Source organism: Astatotilapia calliptera, chromosome 18 (assembly GCF_900246225.1).
Source record: "Astatotilapia calliptera chromosome 18, fAstCal1.2, whole genome shotgun sequence".
NCBI classification, from domain to species: domain Eukaryota; kingdom Metazoa; phylum Chordata; class Actinopteri; order Cichliformes; family Cichlidae; genus Astatotilapia; species Astatotilapia calliptera.
The window spans coordinates 6,061,329-6,079,844 of record NC_039319.1 but is presented as its reverse complement, the minus strand read 5'-3'; the positions used below and the strand labels follow the sequence as shown (position 1 = coordinate 6,079,844).

General features: G+C 39.2%; 1 protein-coding gene across 1 annotated transcript; it reads left to right on the top strand.

Annotated features, from left to right (window-relative positions):
- The first annotated feature begins 4,265 nt into the window (after nt 1-4,265).
- Nucleotides 4,266-18,235, top strand: pitrm1 (pitrilysin metallopeptidase 1). Its single transcript, XM_026150281.1, has 27 exons — nt 4,266-4,551; nt 5,366-5,471; nt 5,736-5,842; nt 5,949-6,100; nt 6,470-6,584; nt 7,612-7,708; nt 8,352-8,512; nt 9,554-9,680; nt 9,849-9,937; nt 10,257-10,385; nt 10,594-10,707; nt 11,233-11,329; nt 11,661-11,795; nt 12,118-12,256; nt 12,397-12,513; nt 12,604-12,733; nt 14,082-14,202; nt 14,517-14,593; nt 14,682-14,847; nt 16,001-16,101; nt 16,222-16,342; nt 16,446-16,496; nt 16,650-16,762; nt 16,938-17,060; nt 17,192-17,337; nt 17,709-17,811; nt 17,921-18,235. The coding sequence occupies exons 1-27, from the start codon at nt 4,505-4,507 to the stop codon at nt 18,012-18,014; spliced, it is 3,078 nt and encodes a 1,025-aa protein (XP_026006066.1). The 5' UTR covers nt 4,266-4,504; the 3' UTR covers nt 18,015-18,235.
- Nucleotides 18,236-18,516: the final 281 nt, after the last annotated feature.

Genomic DNA, 18,516 nt, shown 5'->3' with positions numbered 1-18,516 from the left:
TCCCAAGTATCATATTATCATGGTATCACATTATCCCAACACAGCACTTTGCTCTCAGACTGCAGCTGGCTGCCCCTCCTTAAGTGTGGTTCTCTTGGAGGTTTCTTCCTGTTAAGAGGTAGTTTTTCCTTCCCACTGTCACAGAGTTGTTACTCATAAGTTATTGTTTGTTTGGCTTTTCTCCAGAATAATGTAGGTTTTGTGCCATCGAATATAAAGCCCCTTGAGGCAACTGTGATTGTGGTTTGGCGCTATATAATTAAACCTGAATGAAATACCTGACCTTTATTTGGCCTTCATGACAAGAGTGAAAAAACTGTACGGGTATGATAAACCCCAGAACGGACGTGACAGGTAACTGAATGGTGACCACACACGAATGGTTGCTGCATCATGTGAACAGAATGTGATTAGAACCTGTAATCCCAAAACAAGATTAAAATTTAGATGACTATACAATGATAACCCAGCTTATCGCTCTTGGTTGGAACATTTTGGTCCAGACTAAGCTATCTTACCTGCTATCAGATGTCAGCTATCAGACATTCCCATCAGTCTCAGCCGCTTTTTTGTTTTTAATGCTAGTTCTTTGGTAGATATGAGCAACATTTACTTTGCATACAGTGGCAGAAGGCTGTTGGAAGACTGCTAGATTATTATTGATATATACTTAGCCAGAGCATTACTTTGCATCTATAGGTCTTTCACTTGTATGACAGCACCTTTATTTGCTGGTGCTTGGATATATTTAGTGATCACAGTAGTTGTTCTCTTTTTTCACTTTGCATGCTTGTAAATTTGAAAATTTGAAGAAGAACATCCTTTGTAAAAGGCTACATGCAACATACTAAATATGCTCACCATGTTAAAAATGTAGTTATCTCTATATCTAAGAACAGCCTCTTCCTGTTGTCTGCTGTCTTATCCTCCAAAACAGAAATTGTTTTTAAAAAAGCAACTTAGATTTGCAGATTAATTTAATATAAAGGTAAAATACAGTTCAGGGCAGTGATGTCAAACTCATTTTATATCACAGGCCACAAATATGTGCATGCGTGAAATGGCTTTGATGCTGTGCAGTTTATGATTATAGACAGTTTTCCTCCGTCTGTACACGGAGAATTAAATTACATGGCCAGCTCCGTACTCACGCAGAACTCATGTGTGTGATGATTGACATGTTTTTGTGAAACCTTAGAAAACATTCATCTTCCTCTATAGCAGCAATTACCTTTATGTGATTTTGTATGATAGGACTCATACAGTGGTCAAGTATTTTAATTCACACCAAGCGTGCTGGATCAGATAGAGATCAGAGCTCTGTGCAGGAAAATTAAGTTCCAACCAAAGTGGAGGCAGATATTAGTACATGGAGCTGTTGTTGCACAGAAGGATGTTGTCATGTTGAAACAGGGAAAAATCTTTTCTATATTTAAAAGAAAAAAGCAAAGTTCAAGTGAAATCCAGACCCTTTCCAATACAGACTGGACTGTCTATATTCATAGTGAACGTAACAGAGAGTAGAAGGTTGTTTATGAAATAAAAGAAACATTCATGTACAGGAAAATGTTGTTGGACAACAAAGCTCTGAGGCTGAAATAAGGAAGCGCATGAGAAGCTGAGGGTTTTGTTTTCTATTTGACACTGATGGGTCGCCTAAGCCTGGATGAACCAGCGTCTGGCCAGTCCAGACATTTATAAAATCCTGTGGATTACATGGAGGAAAAAACACATCAGCAGCAACATACTACTCACTTTCCTGACAACATTTCATCCTGCGTAGAGAAATATGATTGTTCCATTACCTAAAGTATGCTTTGGAAACTGAATTGTTGTTTGTGTGCCATATTGTCAAATCTATCTTCTTTCCATGCTTTCAAAACTCTGGTTTTTATAGCTTGACCGCATGTATTTATTACTTTATTTAAATAAGGGCTTTTAGAGGAGTAGGGGTATAGAGCTTGCTCAAGCTAACAGAGGCCTATGTAATCCTTCAGTTGACCTTAAAGTCACCATGAAATGAAAAGTGACTTTGTAGACTTGTTTGCTACTTTTCCGCTCTTCTACAGTAAATCCCTTATAAGAACACATAGCAAAATTTGAGCGTAAGTTTATTTTCATTTTTTTTTTTGTTATCGCATCAGAAACACATAAAAAGTTGCTTGAGTTCTCTTTCATAGACTGCTTGATTGATCCACTCCTCCATTAGCCCTTCTTCAAAACTTTGCGTAAGCATGATCATAACAAATTAACAAGGCAAGAGGCATGCAGCCGAAATGTTTTTCTTCTCCTGTAGATTAAAGATTGATGGTTTGAACATTAAAAAAAGGCTTTAATTCAAAATTTGAAAGAAAAAACAGAAATGTTTTAGACCCATTGACACCATGTCCACTTTTACAAATTCTTAAAACATTGTTAAACTTCACTGAGATCATGTTACCTCATGGCTACATTTTACTTCTCTTGTAATCGTTTTTGCCTGTTTCCCGGTAGTTTACCTTTTTAACCCTTGTTTGTGTGATCAAGGTTTGTTTTGGGGGTTTTTTTTAGTAATAATGAACAGGCACTAACAGACTGGAGCCAGCTACCGCACTGAAAGATGCTCCTGCTTTTTCAAAAGCCCCTCCTGCTTGCTTACCAAGGCCTTCTCTTTATGCTGCTGGAAAATCTCCCACATGCTGTCAGTGCAACACAAGAGATGACCGTGGGTGCCTCAAAAGATATTCAAAAGAAAGAAAGAACGAAAGAAAGAAGGAAAAAAGAAAAAAAGGCTGTTGGCTGTTGCTGCCAATAGACGCAGATTGATTTTTGCATAGAAGAAACAAGAAGCTGGGGAGTCTGTGTAATGAGAAATAGCTACCTTTTCTAATCCCATAGGATACCATTGTGATTCTGCAGCATCACTTCAAGGTTTCTAATAAATATATCACACCTGTATAACCTTTCTAACACATCGTTTTAGGGTATCTAATGCAGAGGCTTGCATTTCTTTTTTTCACTTTTAACATACATTGTATCTGGTGCAGTTGTGAATAGGAATGAAAAGAAAAACTGAACAACTGTCGTCAGGGTGCCAAATGGTGAGGGGTGAGCAAAAACGAAGGTTTAGTTTGTGACATTACTTTGTGTTGCATCACTGTATCCATTTTTTTCCTTAAGAAAGTACAAATCAATAAATTAATGTATGCATCTACATGAGTCTGCAAAGAACCTAAAGTGAGATAGAGCTTTAGTCCAGAATACAGTTTCAAGTATATGTACACTCTATTTATATAGGCTATAGAGCACTGGCAACTTTACAGTTCTTTTTTTTTTTTTTTACTGTGAAACTACTGAAGAAGAAATACTCTGTAATTTAGAAAAAAATTAAATGAACCTAAAGCAGATAGAGCATGGTGATGAAATATTTCTAATCCTGCAGCCAGCTCAGACTTGGATTTAAGTGCAAAAAACTCTCTGCATGTCAATGATCGAAAGGAATTTTAACACAGTTGTAAGGCACAACAGACCGTTAATCAGTCGCACAACTGTCATGATGATTTTTTTAAGAAAAAAAAGATTAATAGTCTGCTATAAAGTAACTTAATCGTTATTTTGACAAAGATGAACATAACAGAGATTATTTAGGTCTATTCGTGTTCAAGCTTTCTCCTACAGTGAAACCATTTTGCAATTTCATGGCAAACATGACAGCAACATAGGTTTAAAAACTGTGTTTTAATATATACATTAATATTGTTTGAAATAAATATTGGGTCAGATTGTGTATGCACTGCTTGAAAGCAAAATTGTACATTTGCATTTTTAATCACAGTTTACCTTTTTGAAATGAGTGCTACAAAAAAAGGGGGGTGGGGATAAAACTAATACAAACGTGCTCGAAGAGAATTATCTTTTGTCAAATTAATGCGATCTTATGCTGACATCTGCTGGAGGTTGTTTGTAACTGCATTAAATATAAATTTGTACTGTATTTGTGTTTTGTTTTTAAAGTTTAATAAACTTTTAGAGAGCGGAATGACGTTATTTAGATTGTTGTTCTTTACAAATTGTAACAAAATTAAAGTCCCTAATTAGATCGTTTTTAAATGTCCTTCAAAAAACCCTGTAGTCACCGTTTAGTAACTTCGGAGACCTTACATTGCTTAACCAATTGTAGCTCCTCTTCTTCAACGTTGACCAATCACAAACAGGGACGCTTCGAGGTGAATGTTCAGCTTTCCGCGTGGTAAAAACTGCTCAGTCGGTAACTGTAGAATTGCAGTGCTGTAGGATCGGTGAAATCGAGCAGAAACCTGTTGTCAGATCTGCGACGCGCGCCGGTGTCGCAGCCATTTTTACGTGTACGTTCCCATTCAACGTCAACGGCACCGCTACACACGGCATGTTAGGTAGCAGACGGCACAGGATGCTCAGTCAAATAATGACAATTAACCCGTAGGAGTGTGTGTAAGTTTAAAACTGGGCACTTTAAGGGTAGGGGTAGTAACTTAATTTAGTAACAATGTTTCGACAGACGAAGTCAGTGTTCCAGAAACTTCGATACTTAAGGTGAGTTTTCCAAGACGTCCTGAAGCTAACCGTTAATTAGGGAATTTTGTGTGTGTGTTTTGTCGACTCTGTCTAGACAGAAAGACAGTGTTAACCTTGATGTGTAGTTCAAATATTGTTACTTTATATACAATAGTAGAAACAAGACTGATGAAAAAGCTGATGCAATCAATGATGAGAACCTATGGCTTCAGAGTTAGCGTTACTGTTTATAGCCAGTAATCAGTTATTATTGCTTTAGGAGCTGTAGTAGAGGTTAAATGTCTGCATTTTGTTCCAGTGACGGGTAACGATAGCTAATTTAGGGTTTGATAAAGGCTTTCTATGAGCCGGCACAGGTGTTGTACCATTTCAAGTCATTCTGAGATTTGTTGTGATTAGTATTTGCCTGTGGTCCCAACTGGAAATTGTCTTACTAGACTCTTACCTGGGTGGGCATGTCTGAAAAGACATGGTGGATATGGTCAAAAAGTCCCAAAAAAGTGCAATAGTGCTCAAAAGTCTTGAGTCATCCCTCATTTCTTTATAGTTTTTTTTTTCCAAGTAACTATACCTTCTTGGCATTTTTAATGTTTCTTGAGCAGTAGTTCTCCAGGCTTTCTGACGGTCATTCAGAGTTTTTCTTTGGGCATTGGCTTTCAGTCCAGCCCTTTAACCTCAACATTTTCAGAGGAACATCATAACTGAAACTTTGGCATCTACTGTAAACCACAATAACCATTATTAAATTATGTATTATGATTATTTTGTATGATATATTTTATATTCTTTGTAAAAATACCTACTAAACTTTGCACTCCTTTTTTTCTTTAAGTTTCAATGGACAGCAGCACACATGGAGGCTGAAGAGCACTTCAGCCAGAGAGAGAGCCCTTCAGTACCAACCGGGGCAGAAGATCCACGGCTTTACGGTCAAAGAAGTAGGAACACTTTAAATTTTGGCTTGACTCTGTTAGGTGACATTAATGCAGTATAACTAAGTTATGTGGGGTTAGCTTGTAAAATATTTTAAGACGTGTTTCAAAAATGTGGAACTGTTCTCTACAGGTAAATGTGAGAGATCTGTTGTGACATTTCTTTTATTGTTGACTGAACTTCCATTTATCTTGCTGTGAGCTATGATCCTTTATGAACCTGCTCTCAAACCATTTGTGATCAAAGCTACTAATTCTGTTCCTTCCCAGGTTGTAGCGGTCCCTGACCTGTTTCTCACAGCAGTGAAGCTGACGCACGATAAAACTGGAGCTCAGTATCTGCATGCAGCACGGGATGACTCCAACAACCTCTTCAGGTTAGCGTTGTGGGGCTTTTTTGTTTGTTTGTTTTGCTCAAGTCATAACAAAACTATATAAAAACAATCTAGCCTTTTAAAAATACTTAAAGTCTCTCTCCCTTAGTGTCCAGTTCAGGACGACCCCCATGGACAGCACAGGGGTACCACACATCCTGGAGCATACAGTGCTGTGTGGATCTGAGAAATATCCCTGCAGAGACCCCTTCTTCAAGATGCTCAATAGGTCGCTGTCCACCTTCATGAATGCATTCACAGGTATGGAAGCATAACTTGGACGTCAATTGACTGTGTGACCTACAAGTCCACGAGAGAAAAGCTGTGAAAGCTTGTTCATTAGTCATGTAAATTCTTGCACTGTAATGTGTTTACATTTGGATTTTTATATTTATTCTTAATTTATGTTATTTATGCTTTTTATATTTACTTATTGCGTTAAGTAATAACAATGAGTGTTTCCATGCACCAAATAAAGTTAATTCTCAGAAGTGCAAGCTAAGTGGTTATTTAATCAAAAACCAGTCATTATTTTATCATTCAGCTTCAAAAGAAAATGAAAGGTATTCTAAATGATTGTTGGTTATTTCTCACATTTCTGATGAGACCTTTCCCATTATTGATAAACAGCCAGTGACTACACCATGTATCCGTTCTCAACCCAAAATGGGAAGGACTTCAAGAATCTTCTATCGGTGTATCTGGATGCAGTTTTTTTTCCTTGTTTACGAGAGCAGGATTTCTGGTGAGTTTAGATCATCGTTACGTATTTACATTTACGAGTGTAACTGCAATTAAGTTTGTACTGCAATCAAGTGCAAAACGGTAAACAAGTTTTATTTTCAGATATGATGCCGTTATTGTGGCACTTCAGTGATGAGAAGTATAGATTGTGTGTCCGATCTGTTCTCTCTGATGAAATGAAGATAGCTGAGGGGTGAACTACAAAGTTAGATTAAAGTCAATCAGCCTTATTAAGCTATTAAAGTCTGAGGTTTCTGTGTCAGCAAAGTGGCGTTATTTATCTGGCTAAATCAGCATGAATCACCAAGTTTTAGTTTGAAGTCGTCCAGAAGTGCCATGTTTTCAACAATTCTTTTATTTACAGCATGTTTTAGGTACAATGTAGAGTCTGTGCTTGGACAATATGTTTCATATGTACAAGCTGATAAAGTGTACCGTACAAAAATCACTTAAAGAAGTTAAAGAAGGGCAAACTGTATGAGACATTGTTTGATCTGAAGACAAACTGAAGTGATTTGGGCGGTTCCTTTGTTAGACTGTGGGACAGTAAACTTTGATGTTTAAATGTATTCAGTTTAAAGTTTCAGATTTCTTTTGTGCTGTCGACACCTGAGAAATAAAACAGCAGCGCGACTTCACTCAGTGTTAAATTTAAAATCTTAATTTTGTCGCTCTATGTGATGAAACCTCTGCAGCAGTAATCTCTTATTCTCTTTACAACAAGGTTACATTTTACTGTTAATTCTTGGTTCGTTACAGATTTTTATTACCAGTTGTCGTCATCATCATCATCATCACCTCTCTGGTTGAACTTGGTGTCACTCAGTGATTATTTTGTTCAGTCGTATGTCTCATGAAACCCTAGTTTTTATGTGAGCACAGGCAGAAGCAGGAAGCCCAGCTTCAAAGATAAAACCAATAACCACCAATATAATACCTGTTATCACCGACTGGGGTTTTAGGTTTTTTGTTGAGCCAGCTAAGAAAGCCTGGCTGTCTGATCTGATTGTCTGTGGTTTATTTTCCAGGCAGGAAGGCTGGAGGCTGGAGAATGAAGACCCCACAGATAACAACTCCCCTCTAATGTTTAAAGGAGTGGTGTTTAATGAAATGAAGGGTGCTTTTGTAAGTTGACACAGCCACAAAGCTTCTAAATGTATAGAATATAATATTTTCATAAATGCTCTTTTTTTCCCCACCTCGGGTACTTTTCGGTTACAAACTCTCCATCAAATGCAAAGTAAACAACTCTTTTTTTTTTAATTTATTTATTTTTTTCAATTTCTTTTTTCATACTTAAGAGAAATACTTTACTTTCATATGACTTTTTCTTTCTTTCTTTTTTTTTTTTAAAAAAATCAATAAAAACTGCTTGAGGCAGTTCACACTTACAGAAGCCTTTAACGACTGCATAACTTTAAAAAAAAAAATAAGAATAAGAAAAAAGCAGGAAAGTAATAAATTCTTCTGAACAGCACTCCTTTTTTTCTTTGTCTAATAAAAATTGTCACTCTGGCACTTTAACTGTGTAAATAAACAGCGTTTAGCCTTGAACTGATAAGATGGTGGATGATAAGAAAACACTGGAGACAGGGTTACACTGTGTCTGTGTGTGGACTCAAAAAAAAGAGTAAGAAGTATGACTTTGTTCAAAATTAACAGAGTGCCTGCTGCAAACCAACTTTAAGCTTTTTCATTTATAAAAACAGAAAATGTTTGTAATAAATGTTTAGTTTAGAATAATGTTTCTTGCTGTGTGTACTTACAGTCAGACAATGAGCGTCTGTACGCCCAGCACCTCCAGAACAAACTGTATCCTGACCATACCTACTCTGTGGTGTCAGGGGGAGAACCTCTGGCCATTCCTGACCTTACATGGGAGCAACTTAAACAATTCCATGCCACACACTACCATCCCAGCAACGCAAGGTAAATAGGCACATGCATAAATCATCCAGAGTTACTGTAAGAATATGACTAGGGATGGGTACCGGTGTCACATAAACGGTAGTAACCAGACCGAAAAGCAGCGCACATTTCGGTGCTTTATTTCGGTGCTTTTTTTTCCTGAGCTGTGATACACTTCTAGCCAATAATTTTACGTTTCCGAGGATAGTAGGCGGGTCCAGGTACGTACGTTCTTTTAGAGCAGAGCTACAGATTAAAAATGCCCAAGGCGAAGCGGTCAAAAGTCTGGCTGTACTTCACAGCAAAATATGCAAACTCAGCAGCCTACTGTGCGTGGGTTGCCAGTTATCGGACCTGGAGTTAGCAATATCCCCCAAAAACACGAAGAGGAGAGTCCTGGCCCCTAGCCCTGTCAGTGTAGCAGAAATGATGACGGATGATGATGGCAGCAGCAGCCGTTCTTCTCTGCGTGAGTAGCTTAATGTTGTTCGCGTGTGATTTACGTTGAGTAGGCTAACCACGTTATTACATTAATGCATGTAAGGTGAACTAGCAAACATCATCATAGCTACATGCGGCTGTCTTCTTGTTTGATGGCAGATACTCCCTTCACCCTGGCCAAAAAGGCTAAAATGACCAAAGAAAAAGTGGAAAACAGTTAAACATGAGAGGTTTAGGACAAAGTTTGTGTTTTTTCCCATTGATTAAGCACTGCTTCCAGCCAAGAGTGATACCATATATGCCCCATAGCTGCAGAAAAGGCTAACATTGTTATCTTTTTACAAAAAAACAGCTGAACATGAGAGGTTTTTGGACCAATTTTGTGTTCTCCAGTCTTTAAGCACCGGTTTGAGCACCGTTTGAGCACCGGCACCGTTTCAAAAGTACCGATTTGGCACCGGTATCGGATAAAACCTAAACGATACCCATCCCTAAATATGACTAATTATGGTTGAAGCGTTTTGGGGTTGTTTTGTAAAATAAATGTGAACTGGGAACATTAGAATATCTTGCCCTATAAACAAACGAGATTTTTGTTTTTAAATGTTTTCTTACATCTAGGTTCTTCACTTATGGAGATTTGCCTTTAGAACCTCATCTGAAGCAGATTCAAGAAGAAGCTTTGTCCAAGTTTGCCTGCATCGACCCGAAAACAGAAGTTCCTTCTCAGCCACGTTGGACCAGTCCTGTAAGCTCACATTAAGCGTGTCTCTGCTGCAGTGTGTTGGAGTGATAATCTATTTTGCCTTGAATCAGATAAACAAAGTTCTGTTTATTTTATCATTTCAAAGAATGCTTTTAGTTGCTACAAAAGGTAGTTGAATATTTGATTTGTGAATATTTGTTTTTCTCCCAGAAAGAGGACCATGTGACTTGCAGTCCTGATCCTCTGGCTCCAGATCCAAACAAGCAGAACACAGTGTGTGTGAGCTATCTGCTGGGAGAGTAAGATTATATCATTTATTTCCTGCTGTGTCCTGTAGAGATATCTGCTAAAAATCAGTTCAACATGAGATGTAACCCCACATACTTCTTCCTCTTTTAGAGTTGATCTTTTTTTTTTTTAATTTCAATTAGGTTGTTTTATATAGTCCTTTTTGTAGATAATTTTTCAAGAGCCATTTTAACCCATAAGAACCCACTGTGACACAGTGCTTCACACATTAAGGAAAGTTCCTGTTAAAGTTTCAACATTGACTCTCCCATAGTGTTCCTGACAGTAAAAATGGGTGTTTTTTTTTCTTATTGTTGTTTTTCTCTTTAGCATCACTGATGCATTTGAAGGACTCACTCTCAGCCTGCTGTCTTCTCTGATGATCTCTGGGCCAAACTCTCCCTTCTACAAATCTCTCATCGAACCCAAACTGGGAACAGACTTCTCTTCTGTTGTTGGGTATGTGTGCAGGCGTTATAACATCCACATCAAACCTTTAATTTCACCAGTTTTGTTGGAAGTTTAATAACTGATGCATACAGTTTGGGTCTGTATACCTACTTACTCTTCACAAATTCTCTTACCACTTGTTACGCAAGAATTCCATTTAAGCATCCATAACCTGCATGTACTTGTGGAGTATTGATACAAGTGTTGCATCCTGCAGATATGATGGCAGCACCAAAGAGGCGTCGTTCAGTATCGGACTGCAGGGAGTTGATGAGGAGGATATAGAGAGAGTGAAGCAGATCATCAGCCAAACCATCGATAAAATTATAGAGTAAGTTCCCTGATCAAGTCTCCTCTCTTGTCAAAATTTCCTTCTTTGGCGTAACAAACTAAAGCCTATACTGTTATCTTGCACTTTATGTAGCAGATTTTAAAAATGTAGGAAAACAAATAAAACATTGTATGCTGGAATCAATTTTTCAATTTTTTACTGGGCAAAATAAAAGTCATGGGTCTTTCTAATGTTTTTGTTTTGTTTTTTGAGTGTGTTCACGAATTGGTTAAGCATTTAGTTCCATTGGTGAGCAGTGAGAGGAGGCACAGCTTTGCCACTTATAAGTTACAATTTACAAAATATGACAGACTTGTTGTATTTACTGAAAAACCAATATTTCTGTAACATTTATACCTCAGGACTTTTACTTTCTCTGCACAGAGTGAGCGACAGAATACAGCAGGATCTTTACTGTAGGGTTTAAAGCATATGTATGACTTAAGATTTAATTGTTGAAAAAAGCTAAAACAGGAAAGAAGGAAGAAGCCAAAGAATAATTTTCACACTTGTCATTTAACAAAGGAATGGCTTTGAGGAGAGAAGGATTGAGGCTCTTATCCATAAGCTTGAGATCCAGATTAAACATCAGACCACAAACTTCGGCCTGTCTCTGGCCTCGGTGAGTTTACTGTTGTTTATCTGTGACCTTTATTTTGTTTTTACAGCTACAAGGGCACTTGTAGTTGTAAAAACATACCGCCTACGTCCGAGTATGGCTTTGCAGTGCTGTGTTTATTAGTGTGTGTTCATTTTGCATAAAACCTCACATTGAATGTTTGTTTCCCCTGTTTTTTCGTTTAAATTCTGTACAAATCAAGAATGTGAATTTAACTGTTGTTATTTTTTGGGAGGCTGTCTTTGGTACAGTGTTTAAGAGTTTTATATATTATAAGGTGTAAATAATCCTAGTAAATTCCTCACCAAAACCTTTATTCATCTTATGTTATTAGTACATAGCTTCATCGTGGAACCATGATGGGGACCCGGTGGAGCTGCTGCAGATCAGTGACAGTGTTGCCAAGTTCAGACAAGCCCTGAAGGAAAACCCTCGCTTTCTCCAGGAGAAAGTCAGGCAATACTTTAAGGTGATTTAAGCACATAGTGTTTGAAATATTTTTTGTTTGTATGTCTTCATTAAATTATGTTACTTACAGGTTCAGGGCTTTACTATTTAACATTGTTGGGAAGATAAATTGCACAGTTACAGGCTGAGAGTATAATAAAATACTTTGTTTCATAGTTGACAGTTTATTTCTTATGTTGTAGTATCAAAAAACATTTCCTGAGTCCTTTCGTGAAACAAATGAAAAAACATATAACATAAATGCTTTAACAAGGATAATGCAGAGCAGGTATTTGCTAACAAAGGATGCCACCTCGGATTAATTGTCATTGACTGGTTTTTAGGAGAACACACACCGACTGACTCTGTCAATGAGCCCAGAGGAGTCCTACCTGGAGAAACAGGCCAAAGCTGAGGAGGAGAAACTTCAGAAGAAAATCGAGGTTCTTTCTGACAGCGACAGAAAGCAGATCTATGAGAAAGGTAACATTTGAACTGCCAGAAGATTGATCACTCGTGGATGTAATCTGTTAAACTGAATATTACCGACCTGAAGCATTGTATATTAAGACAGGTCTGCATTCAGTAGATGTTAGTATAATGTGATTTTTCTTCTCGGAAAGGTCTGGAGCTGCTGGCTGCTCAGAGTCGAACCCAGGATGTCTCCTGCCTGCCAGCACTCAAAGTGTCCGACATCGAGCCAACGATACCCATCACTCCTGTTCAAATAAGCACTGCAGGTGTGAGTCTATGCTGATTTACAAAGAGCGTGTGACGAAAACTGTTGTCTTATATAAACTGTATATAGAGCACTTTCTCATTCTTCATAGGAGGCGTTCCGGTCCAGTACTGTGAGCAGCCCACCAATGGTTTGGTGTACTTCAGAGCTTTGTGTAATCTCAACACCCTTCCAGAGGACCTCAAGGTTTTCGTCCCGCTCTTCTGCAGTGTTATTACCAAGTGAGTAACCTGTTGGTCTGCAAGACCAGAACAAGATGAATCTGAAATGCGGTGCTTACTAGCAAGGATTAGCGCTCAGGAGTCCTGGTAAATGTCTCTTCCTGCTGATACATCATTCTTTAAATACTTTTAAATATTTCCAAATGAAATACTTATCAAGTTTTCTGGATTACTTTGTGCTGATTAATACTACAGACTGAAGCTGATCTTTGAATTCTTTTTCAGCTTTGAATATTTATTTTATTTTCAAATGTTATTTGAAAACCAGTTTAGCACTGAGCTGGTAATCTCTTCTGGGTTTTCTGGTTTGCCTGTTAATATTTGGTGTTGACTCATGTGAACACAGTCTTTGGGGACTAGGGATGGGTATCGTTTAGGTTTTATCCGATACCGGTGCCAAATCGGTACTTTTGAAACGGTGCCGGTGCTCAAACCGGTGCTTAAAGAATGGAGAACACAAAATTGGTCCAAAAACCTCTCATGTTCAGCTGTTTTTTTGTAAAAAAATAACAATGTTAGCCTTTTCTGCAGCTATGGGGCATATATGGTATCACTCTTGGCTGGAAGCAGTGCTTAAACAATGGAAAAAACACAAACTTTGTCCAAAAACCTCTCATGTTTAACTGTTTTCCACTTTTTCTTTGGTCATTTTAGCCTTTTTGGCCAGGGTGAAGGAAGTATCTGCCATCAAACAAGAAGACAGCCGCATGTAGCTATGATGATGTTTGCTAGTTCACCTTACATGCATTAATGTAATAACGTGGTTAGCCTACTAAACGTAAATCACACAAGAACAACATTAAGCTACTCACGCAGAGAAGAACGGCTGCTGCTGCCATCAAATACGGCGCATTTCTCGGCTTTTAAAAAAACGCTATGCGTCGCCAGGTGTTTCATGAGATTTGAGGAGTTACCTCCTTTGACAGTATCACAGTATCAGCTTAAAGCACTTGTTGCAGGCTGCTGAGTTTGCATATTTTGCTGTGAAGTACAGCCAGACTTTTAACCGCTTCGCCTTGGACATTTTTAATCTGTAGCTCTGCGCTAACAGAACGTACGTACCTGGCCCCGCCTACTATTCTCGGAAACGCAAAACGATTGGCTAAAAGTGTATCACAGCTCAGGAAAAAAAAGCACCGAAATGTGCGCTGCTTTTCGGTGGTTATTGGGGACCTTAATAAGGTAAGTGTGCTGTGGTGTAATCACAGTGGAAAACATAAAAAAAGATTAGGTTGTTGAAAAAAAATTATCAGACTGTGATGCAATGCCAAATGGATTGCACAATGGAGTATTAAAGATTTTTCAAATGTCTGTTTGTGTGTCCGCATATGTTTGTCTGTTTAATTAGGATGGGCTGTGGAGCTCTGGACTATAGGCAGCAGGCCCAGCAGATGGAGCTGAGGACAGGGGGCATGTCTGTTTCCACTCAGGTCATCACTGACTGCAACGAGCTGGATACATATGAGCAGGTCAGTGCCAGCTAAGTGTGTTTTAAGCCAATAACACCTTTCTATCTGTGATCATTGCTGTGTGCAAAATGCAAAACAGAAAGTAGCTTTCAGCTTGATTCCTTGTGTTTTTACACAGTGCACAGTGGCATGAACTGAATCTGTTGGCCTCTCTGAAAAGAAATAACAAATGAAAAATAATAATAAATAATCAAATAATTCATGAAGGATAGAATTAAACTTTAGACCAAGACTTTATCTCTAAAGACACTTCAGTGAGCTCTTAGCACTTCCTTTCTGTGGTTGAACATCTGGATCTCTACCTTCTGTTTCAGGGTATCCTCTTATCTTCTTCGTGCCTGGAGAGGAATCTTCCTCACATGTTTCAGTTGTGGAGCGACATATTCAACAGGTAACTCCTCCCAGCTTTTTACATTTTCCACTGCTAGCGACACCAACAGATGGAACTGTCAGTTAATGGGTCTTATTTTGTCGTTTAGTCCTCACTTTGATGACGAGGAGCGCCTGAGGGTGCTGGTGATGCAGTCAGCACAGGAGTTGGCCAATAGTATCGCATACTCAGGTCACCTGTATGCTATGACTCGGGCGGGTCGTCACCTCACTCCAGCTGGAGACCTCCAGGAGACTTTTGGTGGGATGGAACAGGTATCTTTGTACATTTTAATAAAGGCTTAACCTTTCAGAAAAATCCAGCTATCCGCAAAGCTGCTTTGCTTGTTTATTTGTTTGTTTTATATTTTCTTCTAATTATCCGGGGCCGGGTTGTGGAGGTAGCAGCCTAGGCAGAGATCCTCAGACCTCCCTCTCCCCGGACACCTCTTCTAGCATGTCCGGGGGAACACAAAGGTGTCCCCAGGCCAGCTGAGAGATATAATTTCACCAGTGTGTCCCAGTGGGACATAGGTGGTTGAGGCATCTGACTCAGGGAACCACCTCAACTGGCTTCTTTCAATGTGGAAGTGTATTGGCTATAGTCTGAGTCACCCTTCGGAGAAAGTTCATGTCTGCCGCTTGTATTTGCAATCTTGTTCTTTCAGTTATTAGCCAAAGCTCGTGACCATAGGCGAGTGTAGGGATGTAGATCAACCAGTAAATTAAGAGCTTTGCTTTTATGTTCAGCTCTCTTCACCTCGACTGACCGGTACTGTGTCCACATCACTAAGTACTTACTAAGTACTGCCTCCAAAGTCCCACCGGCTAACAAAGCCGGATAGGATTCCTTCTTCAACCTAATGGTTCCCTCCACCTCAGGTGTCCACCATCTGGTTCGGGGGTTACCACCACCACAGGCACCAACCACCTTGTAGCTGCAGCTCAGTGCAATGGACCATGTTCAGGTAATCATCAGCCTGCGGACTACAGATGACAGTCAGGACCTATTTCCTGTCTTGAAGGCGCCAGGAACAAATCCTCTCATCCACCAGAAAAACCCCAACATATTGGCAGCAAGCTGAGGGGATACTTAGATACCCACCCCAGCTTACTGCCTCTCACCAAGGGCAACTCCAGACTCAGACAGATTCAAGCCCCTCTCCAGGAGACTGGTTCAACACCAAGCCATGCATTTTCGGGGCCAGGCCCGCCCAGGCCTCATGAACTAAGTCCCAGCAACTAGGCGCTCGCCCTCAGGCACGCTCCCCGGGCCTGGTTCCAAACTCCATCCAACAGTGTCTTGTGTCAAAGAAAATGTACTGTATGTTTAAAATCACTATTCATGTTATTTTAAATTTCTGCAACAAAGGGTAGAGATGTGATGGTGTCAATACTTTGGAACCAATACTTCATCTTCTAACAACAGGTTACGTTTATGAAGAGAACAGCTGCGATGGCAGACCTCAGCCAAATCATCCGAACGTTACCCAGGCTCAAAATACACCTTTTCAACCCAAACAACATGAGGTGGGTCCATAATACACCTGCTATATGTAGACTTTATCTTTATTTCACTGTAAATAATGAACTATAAAATAGTGAAATATCAGGCACTCAACGCATCTTATTTTAAATGTGTCCATATAGATGTGCAATCAACTCAACTCCAGAGAAAGTATCTGATGCAGCGGCACACTTGGAGGGTTTTATAAAGGATGTGGCTAAGAACAGAAAGGAACGCAAACCTGTCAGACCAAATATTATTGAGGTGAAGTTGAACAGGGAAAACAAAATATGTGTAAATGAATTAATTCATTGTTATAATCAATCCAATTTTTTTTTTTTTTTTTTTTAATCTGTGTTTATTGCAGAAGCCGATAAACCCTCTGGATGACAATGGCCCACGAAGAAAACTAATATCAGTAGGTTCAATAGTTACATTTTTCTTTATTTCTTTCTTAATCCACTGATCAATTTTTGAAGAATTGTTTTGTTACAATTAACATCTTCATAATTCAATAAGTAATCCATTTCTGATTTAGAATTAAATTAATTTGCGGTTTTACATTTTTCAGGAGCCAACCTTCCATCCATGTCCAATGAAGACTTTCTTTCAGATGCCTTTCCCTGTCAACTTTGTCAGTGAGAGTATTCGCGCAGTGCCCTTCTCCCACAAGGACTATGCCAGGTAACGATATCATTACATCCTGCTAGCAGCAGGTAAATAACTGTAACACAGTTTATGGCGGCTTTAGTGTGTTCTTTTACTTAATTTTACTGAAAATGTGTTGCTTTTTTTTTTCTCAGTTATGCATTTGTAATAACTGCATGCAGTAAACGCTTTCTCTTTACTCCTTCATTAGTTTGTGCATCTTAGCCAGGATGATGACAGCAAAGTTTCTTCATGGAGAGATCCGTGAGAAAGGCGGAGCTTATGGAGGCGGGGCCAAGATAGGAGGAGGCCTGTTCACCTTTTACTCTTACAGGTGGGTAGAAGTTCAATACAAAGGTTTACTGTGTATCAATAGGGAAGGAAGGCAGGAAACATTGAAAGTTCAAATTATGATAAGAATTTCGGAGAGTTTTGACCTCATGTGTTGTCTCTTCTGTGTCCAAGGGATCCAAACACAGTGCAGACATTATCTGCTTTTGGTAACGGTATCGAGTGGGCAAAGTCAGGAAAGTTCACCCAGCAAGACATCGACGAAGCCAAACTGTCAGTCTTCTCAGCGGTGGACTCACCTGTGGCCCCCGCAGACAAAGGTGAGGTGCCATCTGAGTGATGAGAGGTTCCCTGAAAGCAGCTGCCTGGATCAGTTTACATCAAACCTTTAAAGGATTTTAACACATTCTGTCCTTGCATGAGAATGAATCTGTAAATATTCAAAAAGGCTTCATAATAGAGTAAATTTTGTGTGTGTTTATGCATCTGTACAGAACTTTGCCTTCAGACTCTCACAGCCAGTGTGGTGCACATGCTACCTTCCCCCATCTTTAACTATTTTGCATCATTTTAGACTTGAAGTAATAATATACAGTTGAATTTATAGAGCGAATGGATCCCTTAGCTGAAGCTGTAATTTCAGCATTCTTTATGTTCTGATGCAAAGCTTGTGACTCTGTCTTTGGTGCAGGCATGGGTCAGTTCCTCAGTGGGGTCACGGACGAGATGAAGCAGAGTCACAGACAAAGACTCTTTGCTGTTGACCATAAAAACCTAGTGGATGTGGCTGAAAGGTAAAACTGACCAATCCTGCAAAATGCAATTTGTCAAGATGCTGCTGTTTATTTACAACAAGTAGAGCTTTCTTATGCCCGCAAAATAATCCCTCGTTTTTTTCTGCAGGTACCTCAGTGCTGGTCAGAAGACGTGTGGCGTTGCCATTCTGGGCCCGGAGAATGACGTTATTAAAAAAGATCCTTCATGGATTATAAAATAGGACTGTCAGTAGATATTTTCAAAGTGGTCATCCAAAGAACAAGTGTTATCTCAGAAATGTTTTAAATGGTGGCAAAAAGAAAGCTGAACCGCACAAAAGAAAGAGGAAGAAAGTTACCTAATCAGTGTCTGCCATTTGAAATACTTGTATGACTGCCTATTCATATTCTGTTATGTACATATTAGAATTAAATGCTGCATCATGACATTGGAATACAAAATCTGTCATTGGTGAGTCATTAAAACACTTTATTCCTGGGGGAAAGAAATTAGTTTCCCCAAATATTGACTTAATTGGTCCAGTATTTAAGATATTTGTGTAATATTTCTGCCTGGGCTCAAATACTTTAAAGGTAGTTTTAACAGTAGGCAGTGGGCAGCACAGTGGCTAGCACTGTTGCCGCACAGCAAGAAGGTTCTGCGTTCAATTCCACCATCAGGCCGGGGTCTTTCTGTGTGGAGTTTGCATGTTCTCCCCGTGTCTGCGTGGGTTCCCTCCGGGT

What these genes read in the sequence shown, in the direction of transcription:
- pitrm1 (XM_026150281.1), top strand. Translation starts at nt 4,505, where the DNA reads ATGTTTCGACAGACGAAGTCAGTGTTCCAGAAACTTCGATACTTAAG. An exon ending in TGTTCAAATAAGCACTGCAG is followed by an intron (nt 12,514 to 12,603) that starts GTGTGAGTCTAT and finishes CATTCTTCATAG; the next exon opens with GAGGCGTTCCGGTCCAGTAC. An exon ending in TTCACCTTTTACTCTTACAG is followed by an intron (nt 17,061 to 17,191) that starts GTGGGTAGAAGT and finishes TCTGTGTCCAAG; the next exon opens with GGATCCAAACACAGTGCAGA.